The 13,198-nt window shown below is 36.7% G+C and overlaps 1 protein-coding gene across 6 annotated transcripts in view; it reads right to left on the minus strand.

Annotated features, from left to right (window-relative positions):
• thrb (thyroid hormone receptor beta) overlaps positions 1-13,198 on the minus strand; it is a 190,309-nt gene that overhangs the window by 44,870 nt on the left and 132,241 nt on the right. For 5 of the 6 annotated variants that reach the window (XM_059349202.1, XM_059349199.1, XM_059349200.1 and 2 more), the window contains one exon: positions 907-975. In XM_059349202.1, the coding sequence (XP_059205185.1) occupies positions 907-913 (7 nt within the window). In that variant the 5' untranslated portion in view covers positions 914-975. The remainder of the gene's footprint in view (positions 1-906; positions 976-13,198) is intronic. The other variant, XM_059349198.1, reaches the window with a different exon arrangement.

The following is a 13,198-nucleotide window of genomic DNA, read 5'->3' on the forward strand; positions in this document are numbered from 1 at the left end:
CCGACGCACATTTTAAAACCAAGCTAACAGTGTATAGAACTCATCAATGTTGGCTTAAGAACTCATTCTACGTCTTGGAAGCAGCAGTTGTCTATAGACAGACATCGGCATACGCAAAAAAATTCTGCCACTGATCATGTGTTGAGGCTCTAATAGAGAGACTATGGGCTGAAATATGTGCCACCAGAAACTGAATTTGAATTATTTAAATTTGGATTTGAATTGCTTAACTTGAATAATTGCATAAAAAAAATAATTCTATTGAAAAACTGAATCTGAATTGCAATTTTAAATTTACTTTATTAGTTTGGAACTGAACATTCAGTTCTCACAATTCAAATTCAGTTTTTAAATTGGATTTTGCAAACTGAATTTGAATTGTGAGAACTGAACGTTCAGTTCCAAACTAATGAATTAAATTTCAAATAAGAATTCAGATTCAGTTTTTCAATGCAATGATTCAAATTGAACAATACAAATTCAAATTGTGTGATTAAAATTCAGTTTTTTTTTTACTGCAATTATTCAAGTTAAGCAATTCAAATTCAAATATAAATAATTCAAATTCAGATTCTGGTGGCACATATTTCAGCCCATAGTTTTCAACTCATTTTAAATGATTTAATGCACTTTGAGTACTTAAGTTTGAAAAATAAAAAACACACAAATGATGAGTTACTGGTTAAAACTGACGTTCATATTCCAGTTTCAGTGTCAAATGGAGTCTAGTTGCTGTTTTAGAATTTTCTCTCGCCTGACAGGAATACAATTCAGGGAAACTGAAACTATTATTTCTTTAAATATGAACGATCAGAAACTTTAAGGTTCACTATAAACCTTGTTGGAATAAACCTGGGGGTATGAGGCTGTGAGTGTGTGTTGGGGTGATTAGGTCAGACTTCTTACCTGACATACTGGTGGGGTTCAAGGCCAAGACGTCATCCTCAGAGCCTCTTCAGACATCTGGGTACCTACCTAGCCCAACACAAAGCCCAGAAACCATCAGTACATGACTTATACCAGTGGTAAAAGTAATTATTCAATACATATCAGTAGGCTATTCAATTTCATGATCCTAAAAACCCAGAGTCTCAACCTGTCATATGCCACCTGGCATCACCTGTCAATCACTTGAAAACTCAAAGATGGAGTCGTGGTTGAAGCGTAGCAGTGATAGTTTTAAATGGGTATATGCTCACTGTTTTTACTACATTAGTTTGAATCACTACATTTTAGTGATGAGAAATATTCGCAATACATTTAGTCATGGATTATTGACATTTAAAATGTTTGAAATATATATATATATTTTTTCAAATGTTTGAATTTTGTATGTGATTATCAATTCCAAAGTTTAATAAACCAGACACTGATGGCACAGCGCACTGTTTTTAAGTATTTTTTTTTTTTTTTTCAACCAAAAATATTTCACAGGGGGAACATCACTGAAAAAAGGTTGAGAACCACTGGTCTATGCAATAGCTGACAACTTCAATCACAATGTGAATAATGAAAATGAGATACTGTGTGCTCACAGCTCGTCCATCCCTCAATGCACTAAAATTGTGTGTAAAGGGGGAAAAGGTGCCACTACCTGAATATAATCAGATGTTTGATGTCTCAGTTTGCATCTTGCAAGGCTGCAGCCATGACTCTGCTGCAAGCTTATTATAGTTAATGAAAACTAACAAAATAACGAACATTTTCGTTAACTGAAAAAAAAAAAAAAAAACAGAGTTTAAAAAAAGAAAAAAGAAAATTATCTGAAACTGTATTTTGTGGTTATATAACTAACTAAAACTAACCAAAATTATAGTGAAAATGTCCTTTGTTTTCGTCTTTGTCAACTTTTTTCATCCGTAAACCTTTTTGGTTGATATGAAATCTATTTCATCTATGTGGTTTTATGACTTAATAAACTTATTGGGGCTGAGATGGATCAGACAAAGGAAATAAAGGAAACATTTATTGTGAGCTTTTTGAATCTGGCACCCAACAAATAGCCCATTACAAAAAAACTGAAACTAACACTAAAACTAATAAGAACTAAACTAAAACTAAGCATTTTCAGTAACACTTTACAATAACCATCTTCTATTAATGGTAAACAGATAGTTTATTAATGTTTATTCATCATTTATAAACCATATTTAGACCATTTAGAATCGTAAATACATAATTTATTAATGTTCAACTATCTAAATAATTTAAAAAAATGTAAAATAGATGGTATATTAATGTAAGTTTATAGTTACTTTACCATGAACAAACAATTAAATTATAATTAATAGTTTTAGTTGCACTCATTTTAACATTTTTAACACCATAGTAAGTATGTTAATGGCTTTGAAATGATTCATATACCTTTAAGAAATTGGTTGAAAACATTTAAAGATTAAATATGTATAGCACTTTGTAAATGGTTAATAAGTGGTATATAAACCATCTATAAACATTACTTAGTTGGTTATTGTAAAGTGTTACCGTATTTTCCCAAAAATAAAAACTAATTAAAACTAGCAAACTCACTCTAAAAACGAATTAAAACTAACTGAATTTGAAAACACAAAAATCACAATGAAATTAAAACTAAAACTAATGAAAAATCCTATTATACTATTATAACCTTGCTCTGCTGTCACTTCATCAAAGGGAATCTTGCACACACACTGTTCAGACGTTATGCTGCTGGTTGTGGGTGACATCTAGTGGTCACACATGGAAAACCTGTTTACATAACCTCACAACAAGTTTTAGAAATGACAAATCTAATGTGTTAATTCCATTTCATTTATTCCCAAGGCTTGATTGTTATTCTGTTTTTTTTTTCTTCACCACATACTTAGCGTGATAATAAAGCAGCCAACACGGTCAAAAATGCTACAATCATAGCAGCATGTGTTTAAAGTCTTGTAGTGACACATGATCTGCTGTAGTTGAGCATAAATACACACACATACATGCACACACATTTATTGCTGGATAATTAAATGCACACTAGTATGCTGGGGTAGATTTGTACAGCGCTTTTCATTGTGCTTTTGATAAAAAAAAGTATAATATTTCTGTCCAATTGCCTGCACTTGTGGATGTATGATCCTGCATCCTTTCTAAAGCTATCTGAAACAGTGATCATTTCAACAGCCTACCGGCAGGCCGCCCTACTTTTTTACCTTTTTAATTTTCTTTCAGGGGCTCAATTTTAGGCACTACACTGTCAAAAAAAGATAAACAATAGCTACTCAATAAAATTGAGGCAACAGATTGCAGGCAATATTATTAAATAAATCTAACTATGTTACAAGTTGAGTTAATAACAACTTAACAGGAAGTGCCTGTCATTTAAAAACGGACTAATTCTATTGTGTTGGATTCATTCAAAATTTTCTTGATATAGAATTACAGACACATAAAGATTATATTTAATGTGATCAGAATAAGCAGATTCTATCTCAAACATTTTTATATTAAAGTTACTTAAACAACTGCCTTAAAATCAAGGACGCATTTATATTTAATACATTTTATCAAATATATTAAGTAAATACTACTACTGGAGATACTGCACTGCAAAAAAGGTGTGTCTAAATACAAGATAAAAACACTAAATCTGAGGGAAATGATCTTGCTGCATGGACAGATAATTTAACTTGACAAGATTTCTTGAATTAAAATGATTAAATCTAGAAATAAGCATGTTGTACTCTTAAAATAAGAAATTCATTCCTATATTGTGTATCGTATATCGTATATGGGAGATTATAGAACATTAAAGTGTTTGTTACACGTGTGTCACCATGGGTTCTTATGGGTTCAATCAATCAATCAGAATTTATTTGTATAGCACTTTTCATACAAGCGAGATGCAACACAAAGCGCTTTACATAAAAAAGAAAGGAGAAAATAATGATAATAAAAAGATAGCAAAACATAGAAACAAACACCCTCTACCCCACCCACCTTCATCCCACCCATCCTATTAAAAACAAAGCACAAACTGAGGAACTGAGGAAGCGCCATCTCAACATGGAGCAGTGAGGAAACACTGGAGGCAGGTTAGAAATGAATAAATAATTAAGATAACTAGAGCATGATAAAATATAAATATAGAGAGATAGACTAATAAATAGTAGCAAATAAATAAATAAATAAATAAATAAAAGAGAAGATGTAATAACACTAAGATGCATGAGCAGAAAAATCTCTAAAAATGGTTCAGGTAAAAGCCAAATTAAAAAGATAAGTCTTAAGTGTGCTCATCTGACCAGTCTCTGATGCCCTCAGGTCTTCAGGTCTGTTCCACAAACGTGGACCACAGTGAGAAAACGACGCCTCAACGTGGGTTTTAGCTCTTACTTTTGGTTTTATTAAAAGGCCAGGAGACCTGAGGGTCCTCGAGGGTTCAGAGGATAAAAGTAAATCAGATAAATAGGCTGGACTAAGACCATTAAGAGATTTATAAACCAGTAAAAGAATCTTAACATACGGGTATTGTGTGGTTATAAAACTAACTAAAACTAACTAAAATTATAGTGAAAATGTCCTTAGTTTTCGTCTTTGTCAACTTTTTTTAAATACATAATCCAGTGTTTCTAGTTATCCACTGCTGAGTGTGTGTATTCCTGCTTTGTGGGCTTCAGGGAGAAGCGCGAGTGAAATTACCGTAATGACACCATGATGGCTGTAAAGAGAAACTTCTCAGCTTTCAGAAAACATTGGAATTTTCCAGATAGCGCAAACTGTTTAGTTATTACTGTAAAACCTTTTTGGTTGATATGAAATCTATTTGATCTATCTGGTTGTATGACTTAATAAACTTATTGGGGCTGAAATGGTTCAGACAAAGGAAATAAAGGAAACATTTATTGTGACTTTTTTGAATCTCACACCCAACAAATACCCCATTACAAAATAACGAAAACTAAATCAGATAAATAGGCTGGACTAAGACCATTAAGAGATTTTTAAACCAGTAAAAGAATCTTAACATACGGGTTAACATACAGTACATTCCAGCAAAGAGTAAGAGCAGAGCTGAGTGGTATGGTACAGTTTGTCGAACTGTTGAGTTTAAACATAGACTTTGCCCCAGGCCACGATTTTGTCATTCCAGGCAGACCTCTGTGAAATCATCAAAATACCTTTCAGGACACACCCCACTAGAAAATAAGAAGAGTTCTCCCCTGAGTCACTGACGGCATCCAGAGGTCAGACAGCATCATGTCTGTTTCTCTGTACTGGGTGCACAGAAATACCATTGATACCAATTAGTACAATGACTCAGCATTAAACAAACACAGATCATATAATGGTGGACTGTTCCTTTAAAATTAAATCCTTTTTCTAAAATATTCTAGTCCAGTTACAATCCGATAACGTTTCTTTAGGCTAGCTCCAAGGTTTTCCCTTGAATACTGCAGATGCCATTACAATCCAGACTGCATGAATCTATTTAAAATGGGCACAAGAACATTTCATAACCCCCCCAAAAAAGCAAAATATGAGAATTGTAACATTCAGGTTCTGATTCTTTTGGGCTGGGGTGATTTTTCACTGATGCTTAATGTCCATTTAACAGCATTTAAACTATATTTAATTTCTCAAATAAGAGGGTCTGCATACACTGTAAAAAATGTCTTTTTTTACCGATTTTACGGGGAAAAACTGCTAAACCATGACAGTAAAAGACCATAAAATGATAAATGGGTTAATTCAGTTTCAATAACAATGAAACACAACAAATGTATATATCAGCCAAAACAGTTTTTTTTTTTACAGTTTTTTTTTTTAAATTTATTTTTTAAATACATTACTCCACTGTTAAAAAACTGGCACCGTGTTTGTAACAAAAATATACTGTTTTATATATATACAAGCCATCACTGTAATTTTTTAGTCTTTTGTAAAAAAAAATGTACTAAATGTACTAAACACCACATCTCTAAGAAAAATAAACCGTAATATTTAATGGTAAAATCTTTAATTTATGCAACATTTATAAAATATTGTCAATTATATGGCAGAACAGCATTTCTTTTGATGGAAAAACTTTTTATTTATGCGGTAAAATATGGAATAAAGTGGCAATCTTAAACGTGAAATCAACAGTGTCAATATCTTTTTATCATAATATTAAAAAAAAGTTCTACCGTATTTACTACGGTAAAGTTCTGGCAAGCACAGCTGCCGTTTTTTTTACCGTAAAAACAACAGTTTTTTTTTTTTTTACAGTGTACACAATCATTTAATCAAATCATTTTACACAAAAAATGCAAAACCATAGTTGCACAGAAGAACAAAACAAAAAACTTTGTAGTTCTATGCCATTAAAAAGAGACAAAGCAATCATTGTGGAACACATGCAGAAACCCCCGAATATATCCTCAGATGACTGAGGCTTTGCCTGCTCCTTCAAGTGTAATGATGGGAAAAAAGCCTGTGATAAATCAATTATTATGTCAACCAACCACCGATTTCCATTTTGTTGCCTGCATGTGTTTTTAAAATTCTCACTGTCAGCGAGCTCAGAAAAAAATGGAAATGCACAAAGAATTAGAGCTTTTATAATTCCTTTGCAAAGGAAGAACAGCTGGCTTGAAAAGCATTACAGGAAACTCTGCTTCATTTTGCTGCGCTTCACCCTAGAGAGCATTTAATATCCAGACAACAGCTGGGGAACGCCCCAAAGCTGGCTCATCCATACAACAGGTTTCTAGAGCTGTAACGAGGACACAGGCGCGCAATAGACGGCCAAAGATTTTCTAGCTGGAACAAATATGAATATAGATGGAAGGAAAAAACTGCCAATGTCACATACAAATGAGTGCATGTCAAGAAAAAGATGAGGCCGAGATAAGTTGAAATAACAAGACACAGTCGACAGTGAGAAAAGTGAAACTTCTCATGGGGACATTTGTATCAATAACCTCATATCTCATATCATAGACAGTGTCTGAGTCTATTGACTGAGTGTGCAGACTGTAGAAAAACAGTTGGTCTGGCTGTTGGGAGGAGATAAAGGTCACATGATTCCTTCCTTCCTTCCTAAAACTGGTTCCATGTTGGATCCAGTTCCAAGTTGGTAAATTCATATATTTGTTAAGACAGAGATGAACAAAACTGGTCAAATTCTCTAATGCAGCTATTCTCAACCTTGGGGTAGGGACCCCAATTGGGGTCGCGAGATGATTTCTGGGGGTCATTTTGGAAGTCAGCTCTGTCTCCACTGTGTTAAAGTGTTCGTGTGTTAATGTGTTTTAGTCTTTTTGGTAACTTAATGTCTTTTTTTTGGGTCATTTTGTGTCTTTTTTGTGTCTTTTTTTGTCATTTTGTGTCTTTTTCTGATCATTTTGTGGTCAATGTGTGTCTTTTTTGGTCATTTTATGTCTTTTTTGGTCATTTTGTGGTCAATTTGTGTCTTTTTTGGTCATCTTGTTTCCTTTTTTTGGTCATTTTGTGTCTTTTTTGGGTGATCTGAACTGTGCGTGTGTGTGTGAACTGTGCGTGTTCAGTGAGCGGGGGGCGCGGACAACATGCATGTTAAATTGGGGGTCGTGACTCAAAAAGGTTGAGAACTACTGCTCTAATGAATATGAAACTGTATGCCAACCTTTGTTAGATTATTCCTCAACATAGGTTTATGTTTTGGTCACCAGTTTTAAAGGGACATTCATTTATTATCCATAACTGCCAACCCTACACTGCAAAAAAGGTGTGTCTAAAAACAAGATATAAACACTAAATCTGAGGGAAATTATCTTGCTGCATGGACAGATAATTTCACTTGACAAGATTTCTTGAATTAAGATTATTAATCTAGGAATATGCATGTTGTCGGCTTAAAATAAGAAATTAACTCTTAAAACAAGATCAATTAAAGCTGCAAGCAGCGATGAACTGGCCCGAGCAGAGTGACCTGACAATTATTTGTTTCTTACCAAGATAAAAAAACCTTTAGATTTAGAAGTGTTAAGAGTTAATTTCTTATTTTAAGCATTCAACATGCTTATTTCTGGATTAAACAATCTCAATTTAAGAAATCTTGTCAAGTGAAATTATCTGTCCATGCAGCAAGATCATTTCCCTCAGATTTAGTGTTTTATCTTGTTTTTAGACACACCTTTTTTGCAGGGAACACAACTGCTTTTTAAGGTAGCTGAATATTGCTGCTGGCGAGTAATAGTTGGCTTCTCTCCTTACGTTTTAATGTACAAAGGCTTGTACCTTACACGCCCATCCAGGCCTTGGAAGCATTCCAAATACCAATCATCCAGCAGACACTGTGAGGAAAATGAGCATGACTTTTATTTCCTCAACCCTGGATGCCTAAAATACCTTCTCACACTTTTAGAGCACTTTGTTAATGTAAAGTTGCGTTTTTTTGCCTCTATAGAAGGACATTAGGTCTAAAGTATGGTAATGTATACTCAGCTACAAGAAGCAGCACATAAGAGGAGACTGAGTTTGACGTAAGGCATCCAACAATCACACCTACTAGGTGCTCACAGGGAGGCATTTCAGGACAACCCAATTCCATCAGATAGAAGGTCCACAGATGGCAATTTATTTTGGAAGGGGAAAAATCATACAGCTGAGTGCTTTTTGTGGCTCTCTAATTGCCATTTCTGCACATTAGTGTCCCAAATAAACAAAAGTGACAATAATGGAGTTCCACCGCAGGCGTAAATTAGCTGCAGTAGCGGGGTCGCCCCAGTCCACCCTTTCCCTTTTCATCGAGCTTTGGCCTTCTCTACTTTCACGATTGCACCATCACATTTTTAAAAAAACAACAGAAAAACTAGGTTGAACTCCGTGCGGCTTTGGCTTCTTTGTAGGTGTGTTCTTTTAAGATTTGAAAAGGGCTTGATGTCGACTTCAGTAGTCAACTGATGTGAAGCTGTAGGAATTCTGATTTGTACACATTTGAACTGATAATTCACACGTTTCTTTATGATCCCTTTACGTGGGGGGCTTGTGTAATGCAAGGCATGGTGGCAACAATATCCAACATGCTGCTGGTTATACTGAGGAAAGGGGAAGCTTAACCAAGGTTATGGTACAGGAAAGCTCTCATTTCTTCTCTTTTTAAGTACACACAAACAGAATCTGTCAAACTTATAGAAACCCTCCAGGCTTTCCTCCCTGTCTTTGAAAACACCGGAGCACTGCTCCAGGCGCGGAGCTGTGGTGTGTCTCACATTTTCTCTGCTTGTACTGTATGTGCACATATTGATTTTTACCCTTGACTTCCCTGGAACAGCCAGGAGCCCGAATGGAGTCCTGAAAGAACCCACACTTTTTTCTTGATGAGAAAGTGCTGAGCAATGATGCTGAGCAATTTAAACCACAGCCTGCTGTTTACTCTGTGACTGTGAAAGTTATGTGTCATGGTGTGTACGGTGCACTGCATGTGTACAGATGCCAATGGTAGAATAATTTGTAGAGACCGGAAACATTTCTTTTGAACCAGGCTGTAAACAAGTTTATTTTAAGCTGTGAAGTTGGGCATATTGACATTAGGGTCTATGGGGACTGACTCCCTTTTGGAGCCAGCCTGAAGAGTCCATTTGAGGAACGGCAGTTTTTGGCACTTCTGCATTGGCTTCTTTTTTTTAACTAGGTTGAAAGTTGCTGCAACATTGACATCTGTACTCTAATTATATATTTTGTTTTCAGTTCTCTAATACGTCTACTGACTCTGCTACATTTTTGATGTTCTGTGAATGAAGCAGACCAGGCAGCCTTATGAATAGGGGTGTGACAAGATTAAACTCGACGATATTTCTTGTCGCGTTAAAAATCTGTCTCACGAGATTTGGGAGCTATCCAAACTTCTGTTTGTGACCTGTGGGGGCAGTAAAAGGAAAAGAAGAAGAGGAGGAGAAGGAGGGGAAGCAGAAAGCAGCCAGAATGACATAGCAGGGGCCGGAAGCTCCTTAAGAAGAGTAAGAACGAATCAAAGCGGCACAGTCCTCCTGCAGCAGTCTCTCCCAGCTGCAGAGCCAGAGTCTGCAAATTGCTAATAGGCTAACAGTTAGCTCTGTAGCAGTACAGTGTGTATGTGCTGCTGCTTCAGGAGGTGTTCACTTAGCGATCTCTGTTTGTTTAAAACAAGCACCAGACAGATCAGCGGAGACGATGTGCATAATTAGCCATGCTGCTTTGTTTATGGTCAGCTGCTGATGTTGTGCACAGTTAGCGAAGGCGGCGCACAGTTGCTTGTCCATGTTTAATCCATCGATTATGTGATCACTGTCGAAACTGTCGCTAAGCGATTATGTGACGATAGAAAACCATACGTCTCCTCCGGAGTCTTGTAAATCCCTCTAGGGCCTTTTTGTAATGGAGACACTACATGCTCATGCTTACATCATGCATGCAAAGAGTTATAATAAAACATTTAAAAATGCATGTTCAACTCGGTTAAATAAAAGTCTGTTGGTCCAGTCATATATTGTGCCATTGTAGTTTTCTTAAAATCTCGTCTCGTCTCATTCTCGTGAACCCAATATCGTGTCTCGTCTCGTGAGCTGAGCTGAGAGTATCGTCACACCCCTACTTATGAACCATTTTTAGGGGCACTGATAAGGCTGATGCTGCTCATGAACAGGTGGCATTCACCAGGCTGAAACGAGCGATTTACAACAAGTCTGTTTCAGTTGAGAGAGATGGTGAATTCCACTTGGAACATTACAAACAAACAAGGAGAGATTTAGAGAAAGAATACTAAAGTGTTCTAGCCTGAGGCCCAATATCTCTCTGCATACACCTGTACACAAGATGCTTTGTCCTCTTTTACAAATTCTTTGTACTGAACAATAAAAAGAAAATCATAGGTGACGATGCCGAGTAAATATGTTATTAAGATAATCAGTTGGCAAAAGAATTATTCAACGTTTTTAGTATTTTTTAAATAGGGATAATGAAAATAGGCTCTGCTTCACATCTCTCATAATTTCCTAAACATGTAAAAGAATAATTTTCAGCCAATGTGGTTTCTATTGTTCCTTTGTCTTGGTTATGCACTTCTCATATTGTATGGTCTTCATATGTTCATGGTGGGGTTTTTGTCCAATTAATTTACAAATCAATATTCTTTTGGAATTGATCTTTTTGTCATGAGTTATTTCACGCAATGTGAATATTATGTGGGGGAAAAGCAACATTGTTTTAGCTTTAGCACAGCAAATAAAGGCATCATCCAATTATGCGTGGAACAGACATCATGTCTGTTGATTGTCTATGTAGTCCACACCAATAGGGCACACTTCACTCCTTTCAACCTTGACAAAAGCAGCAGACCCACTCCCTCTGTTCTTACCTTTCACAATAAAAGCCATAGACATATACACTGGGTAACAGTTTACCAGAGGAAACTCAAATCCACTCATTTAGAGCAGGCAGACTGCCAGACGCTGTTCTGGGTCAATAGGATCCCAGTACTGTAGTTGGTCCTGCAAATCTATTTTTGTCTCCCAATTCTAATCTGCTGCAAACTTAGATGGAATGACTCTTGGAACTGTTACAAATTTGCATTCCAGCAGTGTTGTGACTTGTTCTTTCAGACATGGAGATTTTTTTTCAGTTGTAATCTGTACTGACAAGTTCATAAACCTCCTTCAAATATTCACATAAACTGGCTTCAGCAGTGCCGTAATTCACACATCACTGCTTGCTGTTGATAATAGCACAACACAGAGATGATGGTCCTTACCTTGCGTTGGATTGTTCACCCACTAATAGGGAATGTGAGGTTAGTTTTACCCTGATGGTCATGTGTTGTTGCAAAAGTAATGATCTTGGTGGTAGTAGCAAATATTCAAAAGAGAACTTTGAAGGTGGAGAAGGATTCCATGTGCACAGCAGTTGAACTTGGGTTCCACCATGGGTCCCACCATGGGTTCCACCATGGGTCTCACCATGGGTCTCACCATGGGTCCCACCATGGGTCCCACCATGGGTTCCACCATGGGTCTCACCATGGGTCCCACCATAGGTCTCACCATGGGTTTCACCATGGATGCCACCATGGGTCTCACCTTGGGTCCCACCGTGGGTCTCACCATGGGTCCCATCATGGGTTTCACCATGGGTTCCACCATGGGTCTCACCATGGGTCCCACCATAGGTCTCACCATGGGTTTCACCATGGATGCCACCATGGGTCTCACCATGGGTCCCACCATAGGTCTGAAGCACTGAAGGCTTCAGCTCTTCTCCTGACACAATGGTGTTTGACTGTAACAGACATATGGTTCATCCAATCATCTGCCAGGATTTTTGTTTTTGCCCTTCTCCAAACAGTTTCCAATGACTGCTTCTCAGATAGTTCAGTGTAACAAATTATCTGCCAGCGTCATATCCAACTCTCTTTAAACATATATGGAACCCAAACAAAAGACTGACTGCTTGTAATGAGATTTTCTGTTGTGCATTAACTGCATTAAAGCAGCACCCATCTTGTGACTGCCTGACTGCCAAAGCAATTACTTAACGGAATATACCATTGCCAGCCTCAAGTCGCCAAGTCACAACAAAATTTTATTTAGTCTCATATCTAACGTTGAAAACTGGATTTCTCCAAAAAGAAAAACAACTTGTGTCTTCGGGGTGAGTTTTGAAATAAGATGATTGACTGTATATTGGAAAAAGACGACATAATCTAATTCACTGGCATGGGGGTTTCCAGTTATTATAGGAAACTAGATCTTCATTACTGAAGAACCAGACTAAACAACTGGTTCCCATGTTCAATTTTTGTAAAGAAACTGAAGTACAGTTGACAGTTGATTTATTTTGCTTTTTCTGATATAGATAATAGTCAGAGTGAATGTAGACGATGTCTTCAAACGGTGACATAAAAGGCAAAAGTGAGTCAAATGGTATTGTCTCAAGAAGTCAGTGACTCGGGTAGAATGTAGTGTCCTTGACATTGATGATGTAAAACCCTTCTACTTAGGGGAGCCAAGGGGATTGTTCTTGAACCACTCAATTTTCAGACCAAACTGGATCAATACCTTTTTCATCTGCATTCATATCTTCAAACTGCAAACAGTCAACAGACTCAGTTCTTGGAAGTCAGGTTCACTCATGGGCTTGCAATCTCTTTTGGGGTGTGTTTTATGCCTCTGGTTGGAGACAGAACAGCATTCTGGGGGAGAACGCAGACAAGTTCTCTGCCACAACAATAGCCACATCC

The sequence above is a fragment of the Centropristis striata genome, chromosome 14 (genome assembly GCF_030273125.1).
Source record: "Centropristis striata isolate RG_2023a ecotype Rhode Island chromosome 14, C.striata_1.0, whole genome shotgun sequence".
NCBI classification, from domain to species: Eukaryota; Metazoa; Chordata; class Actinopteri; order Perciformes; family Serranidae; genus Centropristis; species Centropristis striata.